Genomic DNA, 15966 nt, shown 5'->3' with positions numbered 1-15966 from the left:
TTCAAATTCTCAGGCACAAGAAACAAGATTTCAGTTGCATTAAATTATTAATGAGAGCTAAGTATAAGAACCTAAAGCTCAGCTGAGAAACAGATTCATTTCATGTTTCAAAACGGGAGAGTTGGAATTACACCGCATTGATTTGGCTTAATAAAAGTCATTGATAGATATCCATGAAACATCTCTTCAGCCAAGGATGAACCTTCTTCAAAGCAAAAATGATGCAGGCTAGAACAAGGATGGTTGAACCAGATAATTTTACACTTTGCAGGCCAAATGGGCACCGATAAAACTACTCGACTCTGCTGTTATAATGTAAAAGCAATCAGGGACAGTACATAAACAGACGAGCACGGCTGTGCTCCAATAAAACTTTATTTACAAAAACAGACAGTGAGCATGACTTGGTCTATGATTCATAGTTTGATATACCCCGTACTAAAGCTACTAATGGAGTACATTATATCAAACAGCCCAAAGAAGACGAGATCATATCTTGTTAGAAAATCTTGGCTGGGTATGGTGACTCATGCCTATAATCACAGCACTCTGGGAGGTAGGAGGACTGCTTGAGGCCAGGAGTTTGAGACCAGCCTGAGCAACATAGTGAGACCCTTGCTAAAAAAAAAAAAAAAAAAAGCCAAGTGTGGTGGTGTACCCCTGTAGTCCGGTGGGAGGAATGCCTGAGCCGAGGAGTTTGAGGTTGCAGGAAACTATGATTGTGCCACTGCACTCCAGCCTGCAAGACTGAGTGAGACCCTGTCTCAAAAAAGGAAAAAAAAAAAAAGAAAATCTTGTCATACTATTTGGAAATCCAACTCCATTCAGGACGCTGTAAGATATTATTTGCAGGATATTGGGTGTTTTGTTGTTGTTGTTCTTAAGCTTTTTATTTCAGTGAAAATGCTGTACCTGTGTATTTGGCAATATTATCCAACAGAAGTGGGTACTTAGTAAGCCTTTGCATTTGAGTGGGAATAATATCCTTCAGTTGAAGACGACGACACAGTGGATTACTTTCAGCATCCTAAAATTAAAGTGAAATAAGTGAATCTGTAATTCTTATTTGAACTTATACATGTACCATGTATTCACCGTGAGGGTTTAATGCATCACAGTTCTGGTTATTAAATCAAGATCTTTAAAAAATGCCAAGATATATCATTGCCACAATATACTTCTGCTTTCTCCTTTAATCACATAATGGGGGAAGGGAGCCTCTATCACTAAATGAATGGCTTGTTATCTGTTTAAGGAAGGACTGAAAGCATCCATAAGCAGCTCTACGTATCACTTCCTTGTGTTGAAACAGTTTTATCTTCACCTATTCAGAAAATCTAGGTCCATTCTCCTATGATTGACATTCCTACCAAAATTGGTTAGCTAATTTGTTATCTGCCATTCCAAGTAGGCACAATGGATAACCAGTCGAGTATGCCAGCTCCTCTATACCAGTGGTCTGCAAAGTTTTTAGTAAAATGCCAGATAGTAAATATTTTAGGCTTTGCAGGCCATATAGTCTCTCTCACAACTATTCAGCTCTACTGTTTTGGCATAAGTGAATGAACAAGGCTCTGCGTAGTAAAGAACTCTAATATGGCCTCCAAGGTTCCCATCCTCTTGTGTAAATACTCTGTGTAATCCTATGCCCTTGAGTATGAACATTTTTGGAATCTGTGATTACAATGGGATATCACACCTATGATTAGGTTGCCACCACATGATTTTGAGATCATAAGAAAGGAAATTATCCTGGCTGGGCCTGACTTCATTAGAGGAGCCTTTAAAACAAATCTGTGTCAGAAAGCCACATTCCTACTGGCCTGGAAGAAAGCAAACATCCACCTCTAAACTGCCTAATGGGGCCATATGGCAGAGATATCTCTGTTCTCTAGGAGTTGAAACTGGTTCCTAGCCAATAGCTAGCAAGGTAGGACCTCAGTTATACATTTACAAAGAAATGAATTCTGCTAACAACCAGTGAGCTTAGAAGAGAACCTCGAGCATCAGATGAAAACTGCAGCTCCAGCTGACGCTGTGATCTCAGCCTGGTCAAACTCTCAAGGGAGGAACCTGCTAAACCATACCCACACACCACAACAACTGTGAGAAATCTGTCAAGCGGCCATGTTTGTATTTACATAAAACTTTATAAAAACAGGTAACAGACTAGATATGGTCTGTCGGCCATAGTTTACCAACCCTTAATTCATATACCCCAATGAGTGTGGCTGCTGTTACGTTTTTCCCTGGATAAACCCATTCTCATGCTTTGACAATATTCTCTTAATAGAGCATACGGTTGTTTACTGATAAAAGCCTCGTGGCAATGTGGATTTCTATATTAAGTATTTTAATCCTGACATATATTTTTTATTATTCTCCACCATTCCAAAGTCATTTTTATACCTTCCAGGAATTTAAGAGATAATGTATTGCTTTTAAAAATGTTAACGTGGGCCAGGTGCAGTGGCTCACACCTGTAATCCCTTCGGGAGGCCGAGGTGGGCAGATCACTTGAGGTCAGGTGTTCGAGCCCAGCCTGGCCAACATGGTGAAACCCCGTCTCTACTAAAAATAGAAAAAATTAGCAGGGCGTGGTGGCATGTACCTGTAATCCTAACTACTAGGAAGGCTGAGGCAGGAGAATCGCTTGAACCCAGGAGGCAGAGGTTGCAGTGAGCTGAGATTGTGCCATTGCACTCCAGCCTGGGCAACACAGCGAGACCCTGTCTCAAAAAAAAAAAGTTAACACAGATGTAATCTTTGTAAAAGTCTTAGTCAGAATTCCCCCAGTTTATCTGATAATTGATAAAAACTTGCCTTATTTTTTTTCTTACATGACTCACTCAACTCACTTGCACAAAAGTCTGAAATCGAGAATCCTTTTTCTGACGAGACTTGATCATTTCCAGGGCGAAAGGTTGGTTACTGCAAAAGGTAGCAGCAGCATGTTTCAATTTCTCCTCTCCTGGTCCGCTGAACTGTGCCAAGAATGCAAAGAACACAAAAGAGAATGGGAAACTGAGCTTATACAAGCCAGACAAAGTGACAGACAACCAGAATCCTTTCAATATTTCAAGTGACAAAATACACAGAACTGCATATCTATGTGGAATATCAATGGTTCTCCATTAAAAAGGTCTGATCTTGACACAACCAGACCTTTTCTGATCATATTCCAATGTTTTCTTCTTCTTTTTTTTTTTCTTTTTTTTTGAGACAGTGTTGCTCTGTCGCCCAGGCTGGAGTACAATGGCATGATCTTGGCTCACTGCAACTTCTGCCTCTGAGGTTCATGAGATTCTCACCTCTGCCTCCCAAGTAACTGGGACTACAGGCACACACCACCACACCCAGCTAATTTTTGTATTTTTAGTAGAGATGGGGTTTCACCATGTTGGCCAGGCTGTTCTCAAACTCCTGACCTCAGGTGATCTGCCCACCTTGGTGTCCCCAAAGTGCTGGGATTACAGGCGTGAGCCACCGTGCCCAGTCCCAATGTTTTCTTGCTTGTAGCCTATCACAACCTATTACCTTTCAGCCTACGTTACTTATAAATTACACAGACAAGCTGACATTTGGAGAATATAAGATACAAAATGCCTGAAGACTGAGACTAAATTTTCATTTTCTTTTTTTTTCAGACAGTCTCATTCTGTGGCCCAGGCTGGAGTATAGTGGTGCAATCTCAGCTCACTGCAACCTCTGCCTCCCAGGTTCGAGTGATTCTCCTGTCTCAGCCTCCCAAGTAGTTGGGACTACAGGCGTGTGCCACCACGCCTGGCTAATTTTTTTTGTATTTTTAGTAGAGATGGGGTTTCACCATGTTGGCCAGGCCGGTCTTGAACTCCTGACATCAAGTGATCCACCTGCCTTGGCCTCTCAAAGTGCTGGGATTATGGGCATGAGCCACTACATCTGGCCTAAAATTTAATTTTCTTACACCCTGAAGCCTTTACAACAACTACTGTCTTACTACTCTGGGAAGCAAATCCTTGGCATACTAGCATTCCTTCTTACTCAGTATAAAACCCACTATGACCATGGGCAGGCCGTAAGTTTTCTGGGTTGAAACAAAATTAAATCACTGCTGTTTCACCTGTGCAGCAGCTGGAGCTGGCTTGGGGGAGATCAATGAGCTTATGAATTCTTTTGCTAAAAATTATACTTCTCACTAATGTTTTTTAATTTGTAAATTTAAGTTTGCATGTGCCATGATTTTAAGATTTCTGATGGTTAAACACCTAAAAAGTGATTTACTAGTAGGTGCTCGTAGAAGTCAAATACATTGCTTTTTAATACAGCCTCTATACTTGTAGATAATTGCTTTATGGTTTACGAAGATGTTTTCCATATAATCTTCCATTTAAAGCCATATTCCCAAAAGTTTGTACATAAAGGCATTTTGTAAAAAGCCCACCTGTAGCGCATTTGTAGATAAATTCAGAGTATTTTTTCAAGTAGGACACATACAAAGCAATATTTTAATAGGTCACTCCAATTTTGTATTCTTACTCTATGATGAATATGACATTTAACATGTTTAACAAGGAAACTGGCAGCATTTTTAGCATGTTAGTCAATCAAAGCACCACACAACTACAAAAAGCAGCTGGGTTTACCAAAGAAAATAATGCCCCCAAACTCAAGCAGTTCTACAGTAGTTTTTCTTGGTTTTTTTTTTTTTGAGACTGAGTTTCGCTCTTGTTGCCCAGGCTGGAGTGCAATGGCTCGATCTCAGCTCACCGCAACCTCCACCTCCCAGGTTCAAGCGATTCTCCTGCCTCAGCCTCCCGAGTAACTGGGATTACAGACATGCACTACCATGCCTGGCTAATTTTGTATTTTTAGTAGAGATGGGGTTTCTCCATGTTGGTCAAGCTGGTCTTAAACTCCTGACCTCAGGTGATCTGCCTGCCTCGGCCTCCCAAAGTGCAGGGATTATAGACGTGAGCCACTGCGCCCGGCCTCTACAGTAGTTTTACAAGCAGTTTAAGTATAGATGTTCCTTGATTTCTGATGAAGTTATATCCTAATAAAACCATCAAAAATTGAAAATATCTTAAGTTGAGAAAGCATTTAATACACTGAACCTACCAAATACCATAGCTTGGCCTAGCCGACCTTAAATATGCTCACAACACTTGCATTAGCCTACAGCTGGGCAAAATCATCTAGCAGTACAGTACACTGTAGAGTGGTTGTTTACCCTGTGATCACATGGCTGACCAGGAGCTGTGGCTCACTGTTGCTGCCCAGCATCAAGAGTAACATACCACATATTGCCAAGCTCCGGAAAAGATTAAAATTCAAAATTCAAAGTATGGTTTCTATTGAATGTGTATTACTTTCCCACCACTGTAAAGTAAAAAAACTGTCGAAGTTGGAACCATAGTAAGTCAAGGATTGTCTGTGTATGTAAAGTGATCTTAAGGAAACAATACTGGAAAAATACTTTCCAAAACGATTTTATTTAAACAGCAAGAGTAAAATCTAAAGGCCTATTTATGATTTTTGCTTTTATGATTTCTGGCCAATGCCTTCTTCTAAATTAACGCTTTGTATGTGACAGTTACAAACCACCATTCTGCTTTTCCTCAACTTTTTACAGGTACAGGCATACCTCATATTTTTATTGTACTTTGCAGATACTCCATTTTTTACAAATTGAAGGTTGATGGCAACCCTGAGCAAGTCTGTTGGTGCCGTTTTTCCAAAACCATGTGCTCATGTCATGTCTCTGTGCCACATTTTGGTAGTTCTCATAATAGTTTAAGCTGTTTTCATTTTACTCTATCTGTTACGGTGATCTGTCATCAGTGATCTTTGATGTTACTATTTATTGCTTTGGGGCACCATGAACTGCACCCACATATGGTGGCAAACCTAATGGAAAAATGTTGTGTGTGTTCTGACCGCCCCACCAACTGACCATTCCCCCAACTCTCTTCCCTTTCCTTGGGCCTCCTTATTCTGAGACACAACAATATTGAATTTGGGCCAATTAACAATGCTGCAATGGTCTTTAGGGGTTCAAGTGAGGAGTCACATATCTCTCACTTGAAATTAAAAGCTAGAAATGATTAAGTTTAGTAAGGAAGGCATGTCAAAAGCTGAGATTTGGCTCTTACGCCAAATGGCCAACTTGTGAACACAAAGAAAAAATTCTTGAAGGAAATAAAAGTGCTACTCCAATGAACAAATGAACAAGAGGAAAGTGAAACAGCCTATTGCTGGTATGGAGGAAGTTTGAATGGTCTGTATAAAGAAGATGAAATCAGCCACAATATTCCCTTAAGCCAACGCCTAATACAAAGCAAGCCCCTAATTCTCTTCAATTCTATGAAGGCTGAGAGGTAAGGAAGCTGCAGACGAAGAGTTTGAAGGTAGCAGGGGTAAATTGATGAGATTTAAGAAAAGAAGTCATCTCCATAAAAATAAAAGTACAAAGTGATGCAGCAAGTGCTGATATAGCAGTAGAAGCTATAGTAAGTTATCCAGAAGATGTTCCTGAGATAATTGATTACAGTGGCTACACTAAACAACAGATATTCAATGTAGATGAAATAGCCTTCTATTGGAAGAAGATGCCATCTAGAACTTTCATAGCTAGAGAGGAGAAATCAATGTCTGACTTCAGCATGTCAAAAGAAAGGCCAGCTCTCTTGTTAGGGGCCAATGACTTTAAGTTGAAGCCAATGATTGTTTACCATTCTGAAATTCCTGGGACCCTTAAGAATAATGCTAAATCTACTCTGTCTGTGCTCTGTAAATGAAACAACAAAGCCTAGATGACAGCACGTCTGTTAAGACCTACTGCTCAGAAAAAAAAAAGTTACTTTTAAAATATTACTGCCCATTGACAATGCACATGGTCACTTAAAGACTTCTGATGGAGATGTACAAGGAGATCAATGTTGTTTGCAGGCCTGCTAACACAATATCCATTCTGCAGCTCATGGACCAAGGAGTAATTTTCACTTTCAAGTCTTATTATTTAAGAAATATATTTCATAAGGTGATTCCTCTGATGGGTCTGGGCAAAGCAAACTGAATACCTTCTGAAAAGGATTCATTATTCTAGATGCCATTAAGAACATTCATAATTCACAGGAGGAGGTCAAAATATCAATATTAACAGGAGTTTGGAAGAAGTTGATTCCAACCCTCACAGGTGACTTCGAGGGGTTCAAGACTTCAGTGGAAGAGGTAACTGCAAAAAAACTAGGATTATAGTGGAGCCTGAAGATGTGACTGAATCACTGCAATCTCATGGTATGACTTTTAATGGATAAGGGTCTGCTTCCTACAGATGAGCAAAACAAGTGGTTTCTTGAAATGGAATCTACTGCTTGACCTTTCTCAGCTTTGCATTAACTTTGCAACATGGATGAGTTTGCATATTTGGAAAGGTTAGTTACTCAACTTGAATCTAACCATCAAGTGTCCATAAAAATATTAAAAAGAAACAGAAAATTTCCTTACCCATGTCAGCAAATCTTCCCCAATCTGATCGATAACAGAGGTCTCATTTCTCTTTCGAACAGCCTTCATTTGTTCATTCAATCCAACTAAAGATAAAAAGATAGAAAAACGTTAGTAACACATTCAGTGTAGACAGAATTACTGGTAGTACAGAGTAGCTAATTTTTTTTTTTATAAAGACGATTTTCACAGTAGTACAGCTGCTTCTTATCTCCTTAAATATAAATCTGGACATAGTGCTTACACATCTGGATATTATAAGCTCTATCTGAAAAACAGGTGCTAAACAAAAAACATTTTTGGAAACTAGCACATTACATACACGGTGGTTGCATCAAATATTCATTGAACCTCAAGACTCCATCTATAATCATGCTCAAAAAGAACTTGAATTTAAACAGTACAAGTAATTCTGTTCACTGATCCTCTCAAAATGTGTAAGTGTGCAGGCAATGGATGTAATCAAGCCTGAACTTGTCAATGCATGCCTGTGAAACCCAAGATTATCCACAAAGGAATAAAAGGCATCAATTTAGTTAGCAGATGTTGATAGTTAGTGATGACATGAAAAAGAAAGATAAAAAAATTAAGGGTCATAGAGAAATAGTGACCTATAAATGAGAGGAACATCATATTACTGTCCACAAAAGTCCAAGATGACTTCAACCAATAAAATGTCAACAAGGTAGAATTTTTATATACTTATTCAAGTGTTCCAAGCAACAAAACAATAAAACAATTCCTGAGGCCAGGGCAGTGGCTCATGCCTATAATCCCAGCACTTTGGAGGCCAAGGCAGTCGGGTGGATCACTTGAGGTCAGGAATTTGAGACCAGCCTGGCCAACATGGTGAAACCCATCTCTACGAAAAATACAAAAATTAGCTGGGTGTGGTGGCGCACGCCTGTAATCCCAGTTACTCAGGTGGCTGAGGTGGGAGGATCCCTTGAACCCAGGGGGCAGAGGTTGCAGTGAGCCAAGACTGCACCACTGCACTCCAGCTTGGGCAACAGAGCGAGACTCCATCTCAAAAAAATAAAAACAATTCCTAAAAATTACCGAACCATGTGATTATATACTATACACTACTATTTACAAAACACATTTATACGTATATTATTATATTGGATATATATATTTAAAGAGATATATATACTATAATTGATAGAAAATTTTCAACGGTGAATTTGACTATTCATGTTTTTCACCTTAGGCAATGACTTTAGACTGGAAGCCCTATGTTGACACATTGTACATGAAAGATTGATTGTGAGGAAAAGGATCTAGTCAAAGTTCCAATCATTCCTTTATTTATGTTACATTCTCACATATAATCTCAGGAATACTAACATGGGTACATTTACAAAATTTTAAACTCACAATCTTTTCTCTATTGGAAATGTTAGGGGCAAAGATCAGAGCTAATTTCTCTTACTATGAAGTTGAAGAATATCTTCCAAGTTTGAAAAAATTTTCCGTAGCTCTGAGGGTGACAGAATTCCTTCTCTGGATACTCGCTGATAGAACACTTGATCAAGAACCTTCAGTGTTCGAACATGAGCTCTTTCAGTGTAGAACAATTCTGAACAGGAAAGACATATGAAATGTTGCCTTACTTAGAACAATTCCATGGGATCAATCATAGTCTTTAGTTGGAGTGAAGTAGCAAATGAATTATATAATAAATTATTTATCATTTAGAAAGGATGAAATATCTCTGAAGTCATTCTGATTCCAAGAAATTTTCCTACATACTGGCTCTGAGAGTTGAATACTGACAAATAAAAAATATCATTCAAAACTATTTTTTTTAGTGTATTCCCAAACACATCCAGCTGTTTACAATAATACCCACCTATCACAACTACATCATTAAGAAAACTGTAAGCCCCAACATCATATAGCCTTTAACTTGAGCCCTCTTAAGAAATAATAGTACTTTTGGTTATCTAATTTGCCTATAAACACTCACTTCTGGGGTCAGGCTTATAATTTCATTATGTCTCAGTATTGTCAGAGACAAGATATTTATTCATATCACATGCTAAGGATAGTAAAGGGTACAGCACCCATGCCACACATTTATCACATACATGCTAGGGTAAATAAAGAACACTGCACTTCGATACAGAAAGACCAGGAACTAAATTTATTCCTTTACACGTTATTAGCTGTATGATCTTAACGAATTCAATCTCCCTGGGCTTTACCTTCCTCATTTAAAATCTATGCATAAAAATAACTTAGTTGTTGCAATGACTTTTCAACTTTAAGATCTATAATGCTATGAATCTTAAATATCTTTAAGGCTTAACACATTTTCCTTTTAAATTATCAATAAGAATCAGAGAAACATTTGCATTTTCTTGAGTTCAAGGATTATCTGTCCAGTTTAATTTCCTCTTTGTTTAAAACAAAAGGCTAGGACAAACTTTGAAGCAAACTCCAAGGCTGAGAGACTTAATTCACTCTGACAAAACTCAGTATTTGTAAACAACAACAACAAATTGATTACACTCACCATTAATCACTTCCTGTCTTTTGATTTCACAAGGTTTTAGTCCCAGTAACACTTCTCGACTAACAAGCTGCTGCCAGTTGGGTGGATCTGTCTCTAAGTCATTTTCAAATTGTTCATCCTCACTTTGACTTTCTCCAAAAGCTACACTGTCAAACCTATGAAGAAAAAAGAGTGAATTCAATTTGAAGACTTTAGGTGGACAATGAGAAACAGCACAAATCTTTATATTACAATAAATTCTAATCAGATTCCTGAATCTGACTTAGCACTGAAATTTCATCCTCTCCTACAAATGGCTGTTTTATACATACTTCAAAATACAGCTTTTGAATGACCAGTGTTTCTTAAGAGCTTTCTTTTATACTACATAACAGATTGGTATACAGGGTTTCTTTTCCTTTAAAATGAAACTTTAGAGGAAAAAAGGTTACGTTTCTTAAAATGCGCCTTTATTGAAAGCTGCTTAAGATTTACTTACTTTCGAAAGGGCTTTGGTGTCCCATGTTCTGTCACCCTAAAACAATGGAAAGTAAAGAGTAACATGAAAACAAAATGGTGATCCATACATTTATACCAAAGATACTCAAAGCTAGGTTAAACTCCAACAGCTTGATAAATAATTCTTTGGGATATTGTAATAATTTAATATAAAATAAATTGAAGAAAATTTGAGTACCTTTCTACATTTCAGTTATAAGTTCTGAAATGGTGTTTTAGTTCTTTTATGCACCCAACTTATTTATTTATTTATTTATTTTATTTTTTACAGTTTGAAGTGGGGGCTCACTACGTTGCCCAGGCTGTTCTCAAACTCCTGAGTTTAAGTGATTGATTCTCCTGCCTCAGCCTCCCAAGTAGCTGGCATTATAGGTACATACCACCATGCCAGGCTTCAGTGCTAGAATGCTACTAAGTATAGGAATAGCATATAATTTAAAAACTTTAAGTAATGCCCTAAGCTTCTCTAAGAGATCACTGAATTACCTTTCTACTTCACATTCCTCCTCCTGCACTTGGTCTAATGGAGGTGGTGGGAAATCAAAGACAGTATTGAGAGTACGAGGTGTGCCATCTAAGGTGTCTCCAGGTGCTGATGTTTCTCCAACTTGCTTTGATCCTGTAGACAAAAGTCAGACATTTGAAGAGTGTTAATACTTAATAAAGTCACTGGTCACCAAAAAAAATTAGTTCCCAGAACAGCTTCAGCCTAATCCATAGCTACATTCTTATTTAAACAACTGCAGGTTCACTAGAACTAAAAATTTAATATACAAAATTATGGCATCTCAGGCTCACATGATCCTCCCATCTCAGCCTCATATGATCCTTCCATCTCAGCCTTCCAAGCAGCTGGGCCTACAGTTGCGTGCCACCACACACACCTGGCTCATTTTTAATTTTTTTGTAGAGATAGGGTTTTGCTACTTTGCCCAGGCTAGTCTTGAATTCCTGGGCTCAAGCAATCCTTTCGCCTTGGCCACCCAAAGTGCTAGGATTATAGGTGTGAGCCACCATGCCTGGTCAGAAAAATAATTTTTAAAACTGTTTCTTAAAAATTAACGTAAGAAATAGCAAGGACTCACACAGCGCAGAAGAGTATATGATGAGGAACAACATTTTCCCATCTTATCCTTTTCTACTCCCAGTATCAATCCTTTTTCATGTTTTCAAATGTGAGTTATTACAGTGGTCCAACTACAAATAACCTCTTTTTCATGATTTATTATCTTTAGTTAATATCTATTTCTTTCCCCTCTGAGGATTTTGTTGACTTACACTTTCCACTTTCACTTTTCTCCCATTTCTTCCCAATGTTTAATAGTTTTATCATTATTACTAGCTGGGTTATTAGTTACTACCTAAATTTAAATGACATGTCTATGTTTTTGTTCTATCAAAAAGTTAGTATCTCAACTCTCTTCTGTGTCAGATTAGGTATTCAGTGTCCACATCCTCCCTCTAATTGTATTTCCTTCCTTCTACCTTCCATTTCTTTCAACTACATTTTTACTTGCATCATTAAAAGAATTTTTTACATTTATATTCTAACCTGCAGCCATAATGAACTACTCCATGCTTGCCTGGTAGGGTTATTCTAAAAGTCTGAAAACCAAGAAAGAATGCTTACGACATATATATACTGTCGTCTACTACATACATATATACATCATTCCTGCCAGATTAAGAAGTATACTAGTTAGGATTATATATTTTTTCCTACCGGTCCAATGATGCAATCCATGGGCCACTTCAAATAGAACATTTATTAAAGTCTTTCTTACACACCATCAATTGCTAAAGATCATGCCACTTTTTATTTTGCTTCATGTTTAAATCATGACATTTTCCTGAACAATTCTGTTTTTCTTAACATTTCTAAACGCTTTTCTTTTATTGCTGTCAAAGTTATATAATTCTATCAAGTCTCAAACTATTTCCTCTGCTGCTTCATACTATCCACTGCCTAAAATCCCCATTTTCTTATCTGTGATGTTCTTGTGTTCCAATCTGGAGCAGTGGCTCTCCTGGCCTGTTACACAACCATCATTTTAGAACTGCCCTTTGCCACTTTCCTGGGTGTTTCCAGTGTTTCCTGGATCCCAGGACATTTTCTTTCTTAATTTTTCCTCTCATGTTGCTAGAATGTGTATCCTCAAATGATTTTAAAGGGAAAGGTACATTCCAGTTAAACTGTGGACCTTGTGTATCTGAAAATGTCTTTATTCGTTCTTCATACTTGATGAATAGCTTGGATGGATACAGGATTCTAAGTTCAAAACCATTTTCCTTCAGAAAGTTGAAGGCATGGCTCTTTTGTATTTCAGCACCCAGTGTTATGATGAGGAATGTGATGCAGTGTAATCCCCATTTTTTTTCCTCTGAAAGCTTATCCCTGGTGCACTACAATTTCAGAGGACATGTTAGGAATGGATTTTTAAAAAAGCATTCACTATAGATGGTTCTCAGTGAGCCCTTTCCACCTGAAGATGGGTATTCTTTTTCAACTCTGGGAAACTTTCTCCTGTTGTTTAACCATCTCTTCTCCATGTCCTCAGCTGACTTTTTGTGAAAGAGACAGATGTTGGCTCTCTGTAGTGGTTCCCTATATAATTCTTTTCTCTCAAATTTCTATCCTTTCATATTTCTGATGTACACTCTAAAATATTTCCTTGACTTTAATTTTAGGGACTTCTTTTTTTTCCTTTAAACTCTGATCGCTGTGGTGGTCTGAAAATATACCCACACATTTTTTGATATTCCTCCCCTCAGGGGTGGAGCCTAATTCCTCCCTCCCTGAGTATGGGCTAGATTTAGTGACTTGTTTCTAACTTGCAGAAGTGACAGAGTGCACCTATAGAGACTAAGTCAGAAAAGACATTGGGGCTTCCTTTTCGCTCTCTTTTTTGGGATACTCAGGAAAAGCCAGCTACCATTTCATGGAACACTCAAGTATCTCTATGGAAAAGTCCATGTGGCAAGGAGCCAAGGCCATGAGTGAGGAGCTAAGGCCTCCTGCCAACAGCCACCTGAGTGGGCACAGAAATGGGTTCCCCAGCCCCAGTTAAGCTTTCTGATGACTGGCTAATATCTTGACTGCAACTTTATGACAGACTCCAACCGAGACCCACGCAGCTAAGCTGCTCTGGAGTTCTTCATCCAGCAAAAAGTCGAGATAAATTTTTTTTGTGTTAAGCCATTATGTTTTGGGGTAATTTATCACACAGAAATTGATAATACAACAGATGTCACTGTGTTTAATAGTTGTATTAAAAATATTTTGTCTCTGAATGCTGCCTATTCTTGCTTTATAGAGATAATAACTTCTTTAATGTCCCCAAGTATACTACCTAATTTAGAAGTATTTTCTTAAGTTCTTGTCTATTATCAGATTATCTTTCTCTTGTAGGGAAAATTTTTCTGTTTAACTGTATTCTCTCTTTATGTCATTGTCTGATATGTTTGGCATTATATATTATCTTACGTCTTGACTCTGACAAGGGTGAGTAATGATGTTCGTGTTTAATGATGAAAGTGAGTAGCTGACTTGGCTTTCTTTTGCTGCTATATAGTAATAGGTCTGTTTCAGTTGAGAGCTCTCTGAGCACAGTGGGTCGCCGGCATGCCTAGTGTCAGGCTTTGGACTCCCAAATGTCAGAACTCCAAGCGATCAATACTGCAGAGGGACTTAACTCTCCCTACACAATTCACTGAATTATTTTTAAAAAGAGCACTGTTTTTTTCTTCTAGTCTACAAGTGACAGAGACTGCTCATACTCTGTAATTCAGGGATTAGAAGCTGCTGATATAACTATTTTGATTATAGACCTGCAATTAGTTCATCATTTTTGCTCTTTTTCTTATTCCTGCACTGCATAACATATGCTAACTCTGAGCCCAAAGTCTCTCCAGGGTTCCAATGAGCAGACTGGGTTCTATCTTGGACTGTTTAAACAAATTGTGGGCTCTGGCTTCCTTTATGGTTTTATCTTGTGGTTCTCTGTTGTTGTTTTTCTTGAGATAGGGTCTCATTCTGTCATCCAGGCTGCATTAACGGTGGCAAGAACATGGCTCACTGCAGCCTTGTCTTCCTAGGATCAAGTGATCATCCCACCTCAGCCTCTTGATTAGCTAGGACTACAGGTACATGCCATATGACTGGCTGACTTCTTCATTTTTTGTAGAGACAGTCTTTTCATGTTGCCCTGGCTGGTCCTGAATTTCTAGGCTCAAGCAATCCTCCTGCCTCAGCCTCCCAAAGTTCTGGGATTACAGGAGTAAGCCACCATGCCTGGCTTCTTTACACTCTTGTCTGCTTTCAATCTCCCAAGTATTTGTTAAAATCTCTTATTTCCTGATAACATATTCCCTTCCTCTACTTTCTTTCTCTTTATGGTTTCTGTTCATCCGCCACCTACCATGTTTTTATTTTAATAAGTCACAGGAGCCATGAAATATCAGTGCATATACTCAATCTAACATCTTCAGAGTTCCATATTTGACAAAATCCCCAGAATTTTCTCCAAATGTCACCCGTACTTCTTGGCCTTATGTAGAAACCTGCCTATTCCCAGCAGCTTACCTCTTCTGCTACAGCCCTCTGAGACAGAAACTAATATTTCTGTCTTATATGGTGTATGTCAGGGTAGAGATGAGATGGATGGCCTTCTTGTTCCTCAATATGATTTTTGGACCATTATCTTGTCGTTTTTTTTTTTTTTTTTTTTTTTTTTTGAGATGGAGTCTCGCTGTTGCCCAGGCTGGAGTGCATTGGCACGATCTTGGCTCACTGCAACCTCCACCCACCTCCTGGATTCAAGCAATTCTCCTGCCTCAGCCTCCCGAGGACCTGGGATTACGGGTGCATGTCACCATGCCTGGCCAATTTTTGTATTTTTAGTAGAGACCGGGTTTCACCATGTTGGCCAGGCTGCTCTCCAACTCCTGATCTCAGGTGATCCACCCGCCTCAGCCTCCCAAAGTGCTGGGATTACAGGCATGAGCCACTGCACCCGGCCTTGTCTTCCTGTATAATCTCTTGCTCCACTGAGGCTCTCATGCTCTGGATATTATCACATTCTCTTCCTCCTCATATCAATCATCTAGCAATGCTAAACCTTTGGCTGGTGGCTCTCAGTTTTCCTCTCCATGATAAAAATCACACTTGGTGACGTCACTAGCCATGAATATTAAGCTATTCAAACTCCTGGCTTCTTGGTTCCTTGCCGTCTTCATCCCTAGTAGCCTCCTCTATGGCACCTCAGGGACCACTCCCAGAGCCTCATTCTTGATCATGTCACCACCAGAAATTGAACCGCCTCCCAAACAAGGATGAAGACATGGTAATAAGCTCCTTGCCCAATTACCTACGATTACTTCATATCTTTCTTTACTCTTCAAATTCCCTTGCTCTTCTCACTGAACTCTCACTCTCAGTAAATAGTCTTACCCTTTACATA

At 38.8% G+C, this 15966-nt stretch overlaps 1 protein-coding gene across 8 annotated transcripts in view; it reads right to left on the bottom strand.

Annotated features, from left to right (window-relative positions):
• ARHGEF12 (Rho guanine nucleotide exchange factor 12) overlaps nucleotides 1-15966 on the bottom strand; it is a 152754-nt gene that overhangs the window by 20775 nt on the left and 116013 nt on the right. For all 8 annotated transcript variants that reach the window (XM_016922157.4, XM_016922155.4, XM_016922158.4 and 5 more), the window contains 7 exons: nucleotides 10994-11126; nucleotides 10488-10523; nucleotides 10010-10164; nucleotides 8924-9070; nucleotides 7489-7574; nucleotides 2859-2984; nucleotides 913-1027 (listed from right to left, as the gene is read on the bottom strand). In XM_016922157.4, the coding sequence (XP_016777646.1) occupies nucleotides 913-1027; nucleotides 2859-2984; nucleotides 7489-7574; nucleotides 8924-9070; nucleotides 10010-10164; nucleotides 10488-10523; nucleotides 10994-11126 (798 nt within the window). The remainder of the gene's footprint in view (nucleotides 1-912; nucleotides 1028-2858; nucleotides 2985-7488; nucleotides 7575-8923; nucleotides 9071-10009; nucleotides 10165-10487; nucleotides 10524-10993; nucleotides 11127-15966) is intronic.

The sequence above is a fragment of the Pan troglodytes genome, chromosome 9 (assembly GCF_028858775.2).
Source record: "Pan troglodytes isolate AG18354 chromosome 9, NHGRI_mPanTro3-v2.0_pri, whole genome shotgun sequence".
Lineage (NCBI taxonomy): Eukaryota > Metazoa > Chordata > Mammalia > Primates > Hominidae > Pan > Pan troglodytes.
Note: the sequence above shows the minus strand (reverse complement) of the source record. Positions and strands in the feature narration are given on the sequence as shown.